General features: G+C 33.0%; 2 protein-coding genes across 2 annotated transcripts in view; one reads left to right on the top strand and one right to left on the bottom strand.

Moving 5' to 3' along the window:
- The window catches only part of LOC107601966 (bromodomain-containing protein 9-like), a 16,053-nt gene extending 11,834 nt beyond the window's left edge, over window positions 1-4,219 (bottom strand). The window contains exons 1-2 of the mRNA XM_016294339.1: window positions 4,018-4,219; window positions 2,283-2,497 (exon numbers count right to left, since the gene is read on the bottom strand). Of these exons, the coding sequence (XP_016149825.1) occupies window positions 2,283-2,497; window positions 4,018-4,069 (267 nt within the window). The 5' untranslated portion in view covers window positions 4,070-4,219. The remainder of the gene's footprint in view (window positions 1-2,282; window positions 2,498-4,017) is intronic.
- Window positions 4,220-4,232: 13 nt separating this feature from the next.
- Window positions 4,233-12,547, top strand: trip13 (thyroid hormone receptor interactor 13). Its single transcript, XM_071582435.1, is given in 13 exon segments — window positions 4,233-4,239; window positions 5,812-5,915; window positions 6,820-6,919; window positions 7,435-7,588; window positions 8,236-8,355; window positions 8,443-8,515; window positions 8,602-8,785; window positions 10,218-10,303; window positions 10,688-10,841; window positions 10,922-10,946; window positions 10,949-11,033; window positions 11,111-11,180; window positions 12,407-12,547. Coding segments are annotated over 12 exon segments (1,278 nt in total). The 5' UTR covers window positions 4,233-4,239; window positions 5,812-5,829.
- The last annotated feature ends 2,891 nt before the right edge of the window (window positions 12,548-15,438 follow it).

The raw sequence follows: 15,438 nt of genomic DNA, 5'->3' as shown, positions 1-15,438 counted from the left end.
ATATATATACATATTTTACATGTTTAATTATTTTTTATTTTTGTATTTTCTGCTTTCATTTTAATGAAAGTTTTAGTAATTTTTGTTATTATAGTTATAGTTTATATAGCTTATATCCTTTTTATTTAAGTTTCTGTTTGATCTTTTTTAGTACGTCAAGTTAAACTAAATGCAAATGAAAAATGTTGCTTTGGCAAGTCTTTTTATATAGTTTATTTCCATTTCAATTGAATTTCAGCTAATGTTTATTTTATTTAAAGTAACATTTTTTATGGATTAATTTTAGTTAACTACAATAAACCTGGTGAAATAAATGTTCCAAAAGTTGTTGTCATACAGCTCCATCGTGTTGCACATTTAATTCAGCGAGTAGCATCTAGTTATCCTCTTGAAATGAGTTACTTTGCATTTTGAATCCATGCATGCATGCTGAATATTCTCATACTGTGCACAACACAGGCTACATGATTAGAGGAATCACTCATATGTCCACACACGAGCTTAGTAACAGTGATGATTGACTTCTGAGTGTTTAAGAGTCGCTCTTTTCTCTCACCTTCCTCCTTCTCCTGTCCTCGTCATCTACATATTTCTCCTTCTCCGATTTCTTCTTCTTCTTCTTCTTCTTCTCTTTGTGCCGCTCCCACTCGTGGTCAGAGCGGTCGTCATAGTAACTGGAGTCGTGGCCGGATCCGGAGAGCTCGGTCACTTCACTGCCGCCCACCTTGAGCACCAGCTTCAGCGGTTTATCCAGGGGTTTGTCCTCGTAGTCTGAAAAACCACACACAAAGCCATCAAGAGTCGAAATTGAAGATTTATTTGGTACATGACTTAATGACATTATTCTGCTGTTCTGGAGGAACTTCTCATTCACTTCTAGTAATAGACTACAAGGAGCATCACAATACTATAGTGTAAATACAACAAAATACCCCCACCCTGATAGTCCTGTTAAACTAAATACAGCAATAAAAACCCTCTAGAGGTGTGTATTTCCTTTACGATAATCGTTTAGACCAGGGGTTTCAAAATAGGGTCCGGGGACAGGGTAACAAATGTAAATAATTATAATAATAATAATATTAAACTAAGTAAATAAACAATAAAATAATATATAATAAATTAATTGTTTATTTAATAAAAAAAAATAGTATAAACTAACTAAATAAAATTTTTTTTTTCAGGATTCTTTGATGAATAAAAAGTTAGAAAGAACGGCATTTATTCAAAATATAAATATTTTCTAACCATATAAATCTTTGCTGTCACTTCTTATCAATTTAACACATTCCTCGCTGAATAAAAGTTTTAATTTCTTTCAAAAAAAGAAAGAATAAAAATGTACTGACCCCAGACTTCTGAACGCTAGTGTATATTGTTAGAAAAGATTTCTATTTTAAATTAACGCTCTTCTTTTTAACTTTTTATTCATCAAAGAGTCCTGAAAAAAAAGGTATCACATGTTCCAAATAAAATATTGTGCAGCACAACATTGATAATTCTAATAAGAAATCAGCATATTATACTGATTTCTGAAGATCACGTGACGCTGAAGACTGGAGGAATGATGCTGAAAATACAGCTGCGTATCACAGAAATACATTACAGTTTAATGTATATTAAAATAGAAAAACTTTATTTTACATCATAATAATTTTTCACAATATTAAAATTTTCCCTGTATTTTTGATCAAATAAATGCAACCTTGATGATATATATATATATATATATATACATATTTTACATGTTGAATTATTTTTTATTTTTGTATTTTCTGCTTTCATTTTAATGAAAGTTTTAGTAATTTTTGTTATTATAGTTATAGTTTATATAGCTTATATCCTTTTTATTTAAGTTTCTGTTTGATCTTTTTTAGTACGTCAAGTTAAACTAAATGCAAATGAAAAATGTTGCTTTGGCAAGTCTTTTTATATAGTTTATTTCCATTTCAATTGAATTTCAGCTAATGTTTATTTTATTTAAAGTAACATTTTTTATGGATTAATTTTAGTTAACTACAATAAACCTGGTGAAATAAATGTTCCAAAAGTTGTTGTCATACAGCTCCATCGTGTTGCACATTTAATTCAGCGAGTAGCATCTAGTTATCCTCTTGAAATGAGTTACTTTGCATTTTGAATCCATGCATGCATGCTGAATATTCTCATACTGTGCACAACACAGGCTACATGATTAGAGGAATCACTCATATGTCCACACACGAGCTTAGTAACAGTGATGATTGACTTCTGAGTGTTTAAGAGTCGCTCTTTTCTCTCACCTTCCTCCTTCTCCTGTCCTCGTCATCTACATATTTCTCCTTCTCCGATTTCTTCTTCTTCTTCTTCTTCTTCTCTTTGTGCCGCTCCCACTCGTGGTCAGAGCGGTCGTCATAGTAACTGGAGTCGTGGCCGGATCCGGAGAGCTCGGTCACTTCACTGCCGCCCACCTTGAGCACCAGCTTCAGCGGTTTATCCAGGGGTTTGTCCTCGTAGTCTGAAACACGGCACACGAAGTCATCAAGCATCAATTCTAAACTGAACAGACTTTAATGACTTTTCTGTGCTGTAAACTCTTATTCTGCTGTTCTGGAGGAGATGTGCTCTGTGTAGTAATAGACTACAAGGAGCATCACAAGATCAAACCCACTATCTAGTGTAAATACAACTGAATACCCCCCGATAGTTCATTTAAACTAACTACAGTAAATAAATCCAGAAGTGTGTATTCCCTTTACTGTAATTGTTTGGACCAGGGGTTTTTAAAATAGGGTCTGTGGACAGGGTAACAAATGTAAAAATAATAATAAACTACATAAATAAGCAATAAAAAATTAGAATAAAACATTATTTATAATATTAAATAATGATAAATAATAATAATAAAATAATAAATAATTTAAATAAATAAATAGAATAAAATAAAATGAATCTAAATAAATAAAACATTTTATTACAATAATAAATAAACCAAATAGATAATAGAAATAAGACTAAAAATTAAATAAATGAAAAAAGATTAAAAAAACAACAACAAATAAATTAATAACAGAAATTTATTAAATTAAATAAATAACATATTTAACAGTACAGGGAAACAAATGTAAAAATAATGTTAAACTAAATAAATAAGCAATAAAAAATTAGAATAAAATATTATTTATAATATTAAATAATGCTAAATAATAATTATAAAATAATAAATCATTTAAATAAATAAATAGAATAAAATAAAACGAATCTAAATAAATAAAACATTTTATTAAAATAATAAATAAACCAAATAGATAATAGAAATAAGACTAAAAATTAAATAAATAAAAAAAACATTTGAGCAAAATAACAAATAAATGAATAACAGAAATGTATTAAAGTAAATAAATAACATATTTAACAGTACAGGGTAACAAATGTAAAAAATAATAATACAAATAATATTAAACTAAATAAATAAGCAATAAAAAATTAGAATAAAATATTATTTATGATATTAAATAATAATAAATAATAAATCATTTAAATAAATAAATAGAATAAAATAAAATGAATCTAAATAAATAAAAAAAATATTAAAATAATAAATAAACCAAATAGATAATAGAAATAAGACTAAAAATTAAATACATTTTAAAAAACATTTTAATAACAAATAAATTAATAACAGAAATGTATTAAAGTAAATAAATAACATATTTTACAGTACAGTACAGAGACTAGGGGCAAAACTTTCCAAATTATTTTCCAAAATAAAAATACATTTTCCAAATAATATTCTACACATTTATAAAATATTAAAACCTCTCATTATACTTTGGGTCTTTAAGTATGAAAAGATTCAGCTGCCTTTCAGCGTCTAGGATCTAAAGATCGTAGCCCCATGATTTAGACATACATAATTATGAAGTAAATAGATTATTAGTGTATTCTTGTGTGCATAAAAACAAGTGCATCATGCATTTATAGACTAGTTGGAATAATACACAGACTTGCATATCGCAGATCTAATATTTTAGTTACCTCCTTCAACCTTCCTCCACTCGGGTTTGTGTTTCTTGTGCTTCTTCCCCATCTTTGCCTTTATTTATGAGGAAAAGTCAGGTTTAATCTTCTTTAGCTTCGACGCAGCAGCAGCAACAACAACAACAACATTAGCAGCTACGGTTAACTTCCGGTTTCAGGCGGTGTCGCTTCCGGCGCGGGCTGACGTCACCGTTAACGCGGTAAATTCGCTGTTGTGGGGTTAGATTCCTGACAAATTGTAATCCGTTACTGATTGCAAGTTACACGATAAAAACTGCGGTTAGTAACGTAATCCGTTACATTACAATATAATCAGATTACGTTTGACCTAACGCGTTTATCACATTGAGTTAAATAGGATGATCTTGTACCATAGTGATATAAAAATACAAAGAGAAAGAAAATATATTCTATTTATTGTAATCAACAACATGCATTTATCATTACGTTACCTCAAGGTTTGTAAGTTAATAATTGAATCATAATAATGTAAAATTAAAATAAATAATTTCAAAATGACAACAATTAATTAAAAAAACAAACAAAAAAATATATAAATATATATAAATATAATAAAAAAAATTATTTTGAGTATTTTAAAATGTAAATTAATCTAATACTTCATTTTTGTAATCTGATTACGTAATCCAGATTACATGTAATGAGTTACTTCCCAGCACTTAGCTTTTCTGCCTAGTTTGCTAGTTTCTGGGTTTGTTGATAAATCTGATATTGTTTACGTCACATTTGAATAGCGATATGCCGGTATCAAATTTTCATGTTTGCAATTAATTGCTAATGCTTTTATCACGGTATACGGTATTATCACGATATTGCAATTCAGTTAAAAAACCGTGCTGTCATAATACAGTATAACAACTTTTTTCTTATAACAAAAATAACTGCACATTTAAATGCAATAAAGCAATACAGAAAAATGTATAAAGTTAAAAGTTTTACACAGATTAAAGTGCAAAAGAACTATAAAGACCGATAGGTATCACTTTACAATAAGACCTCATTAGTTAAGCTTAGTTAATGCATTAACATTCCCAACGAGCAATAGCTACATTTGCTACAGAAGCTATTAATCTTTGTTTAAAAAATACAAGTCTCAGTTCATGTTAGCTCATTAGATAACACAGTTGCAACTTTCGATTTTAACAAAGTGTTATTAAATATTGGAATACGTAAGATTAATGAATGTTCAGAAGAATTTTTCATTGGCAGTTTATGTTAACTAAGGAATTAACTAATGTAAAGTGTGGCCAAATCAAAACACTTATCAAATAATATCTAGGGCATGTTGTATTTATTTAGTTTGAAAATAAATAGCCTATTAAGTCTGAATATGTAAGTATTTGGCGCGGTGATGAACATCAGAGCAAACACACAAATCTGAATGGCTGTTTAAATCATTTAAACACGATTCAGAAACAGAAAGTAGTGCAGCTGCTTTGTTTAAAGGGTTTCCGGGGAAACGGCTGCATTTAAATTAATTATTATTATTATTATTATTATTATTATTTCTGCAGTTTAGCGCCATCTGCTGTCAGAGAGTGAAAGTGCGCTTTCATCCAGCGCGTCTCTCACATGTTTTGACCAGTTGATGGGAAAAGTATTCTTAAAATGCATTCAAAACTCTGAATAATTTGTAATATATAATTATTCACGGTATTTAGAAGTGCCCACGATAACAATATCGTGCATATTCATTACCGTGATATATCGCAATACCGAATACCGGTCTACATTTGAATTTGGCGTTATTTTTCATTGTCTGTTCTTCAGTCACCAGCTGTTTCAGTAATGGACATTTCTGATCATCACATGACTGACCTCGGCATCATCCACCAATCTGAAGTGCACATAGAGGTTCACCTGAAATCGCAGAGGTAATTCATGAATTAATGAACTCTACTCCAGGTTCATTCTACGCAGTTTGGAAAAGTATGGAATTTGATTTTAGTAATTCCCAGGTCTGGGAAAGTATGGAAAAAAGAAAGCAAATATTTGCATATCCATACTTTTGCCCCTATTTAGTTTTCTATAATAGAAAATAGGGCTGCACGATTATGACAAAAATCATAATGGTCGATTATTCCCTTGAGTTTATAATTGCGATTATTAATTACGATTATCACAATTTACATTGAATGATGTTTATACCATTGTTTGATGCAACTGCATGCCGTATTTTTATATCAAAATAAACAAGCTGAAAACACTCTAACTGAACAACCTTTAGTGCTTTTCTATAGTATTAAGCCTCAAATGTCAACTACACATCGGATTGGTTTCTTCTGTAAATTATAAAAAAAGTACAAATATGAATGGTGTTATAATGTTACACTAAAACTAAAACAATGGAAAAACCCTTAAGATAACATGTAGAAAGAAAAAAACATATCTTAAGCGCGCAGAATAACATAAGTGGACTTTGAACGATTAATTGCTTTTTACATTTCTGAAGTAAAGTTAGTTAACACTGTTTCTGGTATTACACTGATATTTAAAGAGTTCTGGTGCAAAAGCCTCTAAGTGCCGTTTGAAATTTTCTTCCAAAATTAGCATTTTTATCAGGCTCCTATATATTTTTAGGTTCTGTCATTTTACTTTAATGGCAAATGTATAGGTCCTTTTCTAAGCCATTAAAGTAAAACAACTGGACATAAAAATATATAGGAGCCTGATAAAAATGCTAATTGCAGAAGAAAATTTCAGACGGCACTTAGAGGCTTTTGCATCTGAGCTCTTCAATTGTCTGCATGTGAGTCTGGTCTGAGTTTGTGTTTGCAGCACAGCCAAGAGGTCTGAGGTGAGGACGCATGAGTTTGATGATGAATTTCTTACCAAAAATGTGGAGTCAGTCAGTGTAGCGGATTTAACTGGTCCAAAAGTAATTACAGTTTTTTCTCTTATCTGTGTACATTCTGCTTTATATTTCATATACGGAATTTTAAAAACTACGGCAGAGCGCTACACACCTCACGCACCGGATGCCGTGCGCGCGCTCAAAGCAGCTGGACATAGTGGTGTATTAGAGGTAAAATATGATATAAATACTGTTGGGTTTCTGGCACAAACCGATGGTTTCGTGTGTTAGGACATCAATGTGTCGTCACGAGCCGCAGGGTTTAATTTGGATTTGTCGGTGCATGTTTTTTTTACTCTCATAGATTTTGTTACCATTGCCATGCATTATACGACTGACAGACTGCAACGGTTTGAGTTAAAAATCTCCGTTTGTGTTCTACTGAAGAAACAAAGTCACCTACATCTTGGATGCCCTGGGGGTAAGCAGATAAACATCACATCTTCATTTTTGGGTGAACTATCCCTTTAATGCATCTGTTTTGAGTTTTTACATGTCATGCCACTTTATGGGTGTGATATTTCTTTTACATCTCACAGCTTGTGGATCTGAAGGTTCACAACCTTTGTATCCATATTTTCTCTCTGAATGATGACAGTCCCAGCATGCTTGCTCTTGAAGAGGAGGAGGAGCTTTCTGCTGCCAATCACTGGCTCCTCCCAGCAGATGATCATGCATGACACGCCCCTTTTAATGCAAATCACATTCACATGGAATCCTTCCTTCGGAAATTTAAATTCTGGGATTATTTACTTGCTCCAAACCATTTTTTTAATACTTGGAATATGTGATGCATGGACTACTAAGATGTTGTCTATTACATGGGAAAAAATTATTTTATCAATTTAACACATCCTTGCTGAATATAAGCATTAATTTCTTTAAAAATAAATAAATAAATAAATAAAAATGACAGAGCCTAAACCTTTGAACGGTCGTGTATAATGTTTCAAATGCTGTTCTTTTAAACTTTTTATTCATAAAAGAATCCTGAAAAAAGTATCACAGGCTCCAAAAAAAACAAGTAAGCGGCAAAACTGTAATAAATCAGCATATTATACTGATTTCTGAAGATCATGTGACACTGAAGACTGGAGTAATGATGCTGGAAATACAGCTGCGCATCACAGAAATAAATTACATTTTAAAGTACATTAAAATAGAAATCCATTATTTTAAATTGTAATAATATTTCACAATATTACAGTTTTTTCTGTATTTCTGATTGAATAAATGCAGCCTTGACGAGCAGAAGAGACGTCTTTAAAAATCGTAGTTATTCCTAACTTCTGAATGCCAGTATAAGTAGTATTGCAAAACTGTGATTGCATTCCCATAACATGACCTTTGTCTTCACTTCGGTCTCCAGCTCTTGGATTATGTTTCGACAACAATTTTCTTCTCTGACAGAAACGTCGACAGCAATTTGATTGCCTGGAATCGTGTCGTGTTACTTCACGGTAAGACAGTAAAAGCTTGTTTGAAAGCTCAGCACTTTCTGTCTTCTGCCATGTTTATACAGTTGCGCGTCTTTCCTAACCCCTCAGGGCCGCCTGGCACAGGGAAGACGTCTCTGTGTAAAGGACTTGCCCAGAAACTCTCCATCAGACTGTCTGGCAGGTGAGACATCTTCATAAAAGCAGACCGGCAGCTGTAGAGCGTCCTGTGTCTATTTACCATTGTTTGTGCGTTTCCACCCGAAACAGGTATGCACACAGCCAGTTCGTGGAGATTAACAGCCACAGCCTCTTCTCCAAGTGGTTCTCAGGGGTCCGTCTGGATCCGTCTGCTCTGAAACGCTTCCTCAGATCCGTGTCTGAAACCTCATTGACATCTGGTCACAAAGATGTTTCAGAAGATTCAGCTCTGGTGTTTGTCCTGATAGACGAGGTTCTCTCTTTTTTACGTCATTAATGTCCGCTCGTGTCTTTTGTTTTGTTTCCTTTGACTCACTCTTGCTCAACAAAACCATTGAAACCAGTCGGTTTGTTGGCCAACAAACAGCTTTTCTCAGTTAAATCTGGTCTTAACTGTTCAGACTGGTCTTTTAGACTGGTTTAGAAAAGCTATAAACCACGAGAACCCTTGCTTTACAGTGATATTACCTCCTCATTAACACTGTAATTCACATCCTCTAATGAATGATGATTTGATTATAGGTGAATCTGTTTTATTGGTCGGTTGATTTCAATTCCAGTACATTTTTTCTAAAACAGCTTGGATATTTTGATATATTGATATTTTTTTTCCACCCTTTGGCATGTCTTTAGGAAGCCATTAATTGTAAAAACCATTTTGTTTAGGCAAAGTCATTTGGAAAATGGTGTTTTTGGTATTTAGTTCAAATCTTTGGAAATGTTATGTTTAAATATGCAAACGAGGCATTGTCTAATTAAATATGCACTCATTTGTGCATACATTTCTAGAACATTTTAGACAGGCTCTTTTTATCACTCTATAAACCAGAAATTACTGTCAACAGCCAGAAAAAAATTCACCATGCTTATAGGAGTAAAAATATATATATAAATATGCAATGTTTCACCACTATTTTATAGATACAGTGAGTAAAAGTTTTAAATTAGCAACACATTTCAGCACTAAAAATGCAACCAGAAAGGATAGTCATGAAAAGTTCAGAAATGTTACTATTAGACCAATACTGTAATATTATTAAAGCATATGAAGTGTTAATTTGCAAAAACAGATAACTCCGTTTTTAGCAATTCTCAAAAATTATGTTTTTTTTCGTTGTGCATTCCAATTAATCTCAATCAAACTGCAGTTGGGTTACTTTGATTAGGTTAAAAATAACTAAAAATTACAGCTAACTAACACAATAAAACATGATTACATAATAAAAAAACATGATTTTTGAAAATGTAACAAAACGGCGTTTTCTGTTTTTGCAAATAAACTCTTCATATTTTAAATAGAATATAGTAATTTCAATGCCACTTAATTGAATAAAAAAAAAAATGTTGGTGAGCTCACAAAAAATTTGGTCTCGAATTTATGTACGTTCAAAAAATCAGTAAACCTGTAAACCTTTTCCCATCACTAGACATATATAGAAATCAAATAAGAAATTAAAATAATTATATTTATATCAATTAAAAATATGTAATACTTAATACTTAGATAAATATGTCCCAAAAGGTGACTTGAGCAAGCTGTGGCATATACGTAATATGCATTGTTTCCCCCCACAAAATCTGTTGTTGTGATAAGTTTGAGAGTGTCTATTGCTGTTTTTACCCATATTTAGTGAAAGTACACAAACATTGTAGGTCTCTGAGGGTTAATGATGTGTGTTCGTCAGGTGGAGAGTCTCACAGCAGGAACAGAGCCGTCTGACGCTATTAGGGTGGTCAATTCAGTTCTGACCCAGCTCGACCAGATCAAACGGTCAGTTTCTCTTCATCTGTCCCACTCGGCTCACTTTCATCTACAAAGGCATGCTTGAAATCAGAACAACTATTTGCTGAATGCACGTCCCTGCTCTTCTTGTGCATGATTTGTGGTCTTTCATCAAAATATAATAACCTGCTCCAGCATTTTTCCCTTCTTGCCCTGCTTTTTATGCAATTGAATAACCTGTTGCATGTTGAAATATGTCATATTATGGAACTAAAATTCATTTGTAATTAGGGTTGCAAAGGGGTGGAAACTTTCCAAAAATCCCTGGAATATTCCAAAAAATCCTGGAAAGTTTCCAAAATTTTCTGGAAATTTTCCACCTTTTTGCAACCCTATTCGTAATCATGCAAACCTTGAGTTTTCCTCATTCAGGCACCCAAATGTTGTCATCCTCACCACATCCAACGTCACAGAAAAGATCGATCTGGCCTTTGTGGACCGAGCTGATATAAAGCAGTACATCGGCCACCCGAGTGCCAGCGCCATCTTCAACATCTATCTGTCCTGTCTGGAGGAACTCATGAAGGTGAGCTCGTTTCCTTGAACCATTGAACATCTCTGTTCTTCTGCCGAACACAACAGTATCGATCTGAACCTTCCCTGCAGCGGCAGATCGTCTACCCCAGACAGCAGTGCTGAGTTTGGAGGAACTGGGCACCATGAACTTCACGGAGAGCGACGTGACCCATCTGAGCTTAACCCTGAGGAACATCACCCAGTGAGTGTTTGCTTATGACACAGCTAGTACTGAAAGTCTCAGAGAACGGATCTTCACGAGTGTCTCTTTCTGCACAGGAGGAGTGTGGGACTCAGGGGAAGAGCTTTGAGGTAAATCCCATTTCTGGCTCATGCGCTCTTTGGAAAGGTACTCGTGTTGTGTGATTTTTACCACAAATAAACTGTAGTTTTAGCCTTATTGCTGTGATGAAAGGATGGCAACAGCATTTTTTTGCATTGACATTTGTGACCCTGGAGCACAAAAGCAGTGTTAAGTCGCTGGGGGATATTTGTAGCAATAGCCAAAAATACATAGTATGGGTCAAAATTATAGATTTTTCTTTTAAGCCAAAAATCATTAGGATATTAAGTAAAGATCATGTTCCATGAAGACATTTTGTCAATTTCTTACCGTAAATATATCAAAATTAAATTTTTTATTAGTAATATGCATTGCTAAGAACTTCATTTGGACAACTTTAAAGATGATTTTCTCAATATTTAGATTTTTTTGCACCCTCAGATTCCAGATTTTCAAATAGTTGTATCTCAACCAAATATTGTCCGATCCTAACAAACCATTCATCAATGGAAAGATTATTTATTCAGCTTTCAGATGATGTATAAATCTCAATTTTGAGAAATTGACCCTTATGACTGCTTTTGTGCTCCAGAGTCACATTTAGTCAACTTGCGTTGCTTATTTCAAAAGGCAACTCAGATATTTTCATGTAAATTTAAAAAAAAAATCTTACTTTACCAGTTACTTGAAAAAAGTAATCTGATTACGTAACTCGTGTTACTTGTAATGCGTAACACTGGTAATAATATTAATATTAGGCATCATCTAATTAAATATGCACTAGTTTGCATACATTTCCAGAACAGAAACCTGAAAAAAGCCAGGTTCAAAATTATATCAGAATTAAAGACTTTTGAATATCACATTTTTATCTCTCCAAAAATCAGAAAATACTGTCAAAAGCCAAAAAAAATCATTTTAATTTTAGAAATAAAATGCTGTTATGAATCAGGCGAATGATATATAAACAAACCCATCTATAAAATCCTTTAGAATAAAGATAATAATAAAACTGATTTATGTTGAAGATGTATGTTGTAATTGAAATCTACAGACACAAATAGATCAAATTCAATCAAATAAACACTTAAATGTGTATTTTAGATGTCTTCTTTCCACTAGTCTGAAATAAAACGTGTCACAGAAAGCAGTGAATGAGAAAACTGGAGCATTTTGTGCGTCACAAATTTTAGAGTTGTACTTTTTGTTTTATAATCAGTTGTAGACAACAGAGTTTGAATATGCAGTTTAGTCTTTGTTTGTTGTAATCGCATCTCCTCTTCTGTCTCCAGTCCTCCACAATGACAGTCGAGGGTTTTCTGAAAGCGATGGAGTGCGCCGTGGACACTCTGATGTTCTGCTGTTGTATCAAAACGGTTTCTTCTTGTTTTGTTAATTCAGTATGTCTGGTCCGTTCACCAGCTTCATCCTAGAACAAACCAGTGTTGAGAGTTTAAAACGGCACTTATCATCTGCTAGGTAACATTTTTGATATTCATAAGCTGAAGTTTTGGTGTCCTAAATCCGACTTTGAAATATGCAGTGTAGCAGCTGCTATGTGCATATGAATAAAATAATGTTCTTTTTTGTGTTCAGTTTTTATATATGTATATATTTAAATCATTTAATTAAAATGAGGGGGAAAAAATCACTTCTTTTGGTTCTTTTTGATATTCATAAGCTGAAGTTTTGGTGTCCTAAATCCGACTTTGAAATATGCAGTGTAGCAGCTGCTATGTGCATATGAATAAAATAATGTTCTTTTTTATGTTCAGTTTTTATATATGTATATATTTAAATCATTTAATTAAAATGAGGGGGAAAAAATCACTTCTTTTGGTTCTTTTTTTCTGAATTGGACATAAAATGTTTTAGTCTAATCTAATTTATACATTGCAACCAGTAGGTGGCATAATGGTGCTACTGCAGGAAAAACAGCATGCATGAATGCAAGAAATGCCTCTGATAGATATTACCAGATGCACAATCACTCAGACAGCTATTCTTACTTTTATTAGAAACTATTTGAAAACCAAACCAGGTTTGTGTGCTAACACAATGCCTTTATTCACATTGCTTTCAGTTTTTATTTGGTTTTCAAATCCAGTCTTTAGGACTGACGTCCACATTGTCATTATGCAAGAGGTTTGTACAAATCAGATTTCATGTTTTATTTTTATTATAGTTTGCATTTTTTGATGACTGTGTCTGAGCAAAATCTGCCTGAACATGCAGGGGTTCTGAGGGTCTTAAGTCTTAATTCTCCCTTCCACAATCGAAGGCCTTAAAAGCTCTTAAATCAGAGCAGAAAGTCTTTAATTCAGATTCATGGCATTGAATGTTGCATGCACTGCAAAAAATTAATATCTTGCTCAGTATTTTTGTTTTCAAGTACAAATATGTAAACATCCTTAAATCAAGACGCATTTACTTGAGACACAAAAAGATAAAAATTAATCTTATTTTTTAAATTAATCTTAAAGTGAGTTTATGCTTAAAACGAGAACAAACATCTGTCAATGGGGTATGAAAATGTATTTAAGTTTATTGTTCTGAGCCCATTGGCAGATATTTGTTCTTGTTTCAATCATAAACTAATTTGGATAAATTTCTCAGAAAACAAGACTGCGTATGTTATTTTGCTTCTCAAGTGAGTGCATCTTGATTTAACAATCTTTAGACATTTTCAGATTTCAACCGAGACATAAATTCAGAGGAAGAACATGCTTTTTTTTTTGCAGTGTGTTTCAAAGTTATTTCTATATTCTAGTGTTTGGGAGCAGTGTTGCCAGATTGGATGGACGAATTCCAGCCCAAAAGCTCACAAAAACCCACCCAAAAATCGCCCAAAACTTTAACTGTCAAAATAATGTGATGGCATACATAAATCAAGGTTGATGAGGGCCATTTTTAACTCCTTAAAACAAAATAATGTTGACAAAATAATTTATATAACGTTAGATAAATTTCCCAGGTAGACGGATTGAATCGGGGCAAATAGCTTACATTAAAGGGAATTGGGCTACCGAACATGAATAAAATATTCAAGCAGACACTGTCAGAACAGCAATCAAGAAATGCATCCTTTTCAATGTCAGCAGGCAGAATAATCCAATTTAAATGCAAAAAGTGCCCAAAATAAGTGATAGAAAATAGCAACGTTGCAGGTATTTCACACTCGTTCATGCACACACCACGACAGTCAAAACTGTGTCATTCATTGATAGGCTACATACTGAATTATAATTCGACTATTAAAAAAAACGAACAAAAAAAAACAATAATGCGCTTACCTTCGTGTCGCTCTATAATTTTACACAGAACTGGAAGCCTCTTGTTAAGTTCATATTGTAGAACATAATACAGAACTTTGCACAGTCAAAACTAATCAAGTCTAGCAGTTTTCAAGGATTTATCAATCTGGACCGTTTAAAAGATAAAAGACAGGACCGTATAAACCGACATATTTAGATTCGGTTTTAATTAATTACTTCAAATGTGCTCTGATTTCGGAGTTGCAGTGATAGAGCCTTCGTGACATCTCACTCCACAATAATTCACGTTTTGAGAGTTGAGTCACCCACACTTTAACTTATATTTAGGCATTGTGATTACTTGAATATACAGTCATACTACACTCTTAAAAATGCTGGGTTAAATACAACCCAGTGCTGGGTTAAATAGGGACAAACCCAGCAATTGGGTTGTTTTGACCCAGCGGTTGGGTTACTACCCAGAAGGTTGGGTTAAACATTTAACCAAACCGCTGGGTCAAAACAACCCAATTGCTGGGTTTGTCCCTATTTAACCCAGCACTGGGTTGTATTTAACCCAGCATTTTTTAGAGTGTACATTCAAAATCAGATACGTTATAACTTATCACGCTAAAAATTTGTCACTCGTTTACATCAGCACCAGCGCCTCTGCAGTGTGTGTGTGTAGTAGGCTAACGTTGTGATGACCGATTGGATGCAGTACATGCATACTTGGGCTTGTTTGTTAAACAATTAGCCTATGCAATTTATATGATTGAAAACCGCCAAACTGACCCCAAACTAGCCCAAATTTTGTCCACCCGCCTAAGTCAATTTTTACCAGCACAATCAAATTCAAAACCGCCCAATCTGGCAACACTGTTTGCCAACATCTGGCAAAGCTATTTTGTGTAAAAATGAATTAAAAAGTAATAGATATCAGTTCAAAGTTGTATTTTTAAACTTGAAATGTTTGCTAATACAACTCATTGTGTGATATTTAAATCTAGAGACCATATCGATGTATTGTGTTGTTAAAAAGGACTTAAATTTAAAAGGCCTTCATAAAA

The sequence above is a fragment of the Sinocyclocheilus grahami genome, unplaced genomic scaffold (assembly GCF_001515645.1).
Source record: "Sinocyclocheilus grahami isolate Dianchi unplaced genomic scaffold, SAMN03320097.WGS_v1.1 scaffold316.1, whole genome shotgun sequence".
NCBI classification, from domain to species: Eukaryota; Metazoa; Chordata; class Actinopteri; order Cypriniformes; family Cyprinidae; genus Sinocyclocheilus; species Sinocyclocheilus grahami.
Note: the sequence above shows the minus strand (reverse complement) of the source record. Positions and strands in the feature narration are given on the sequence as shown.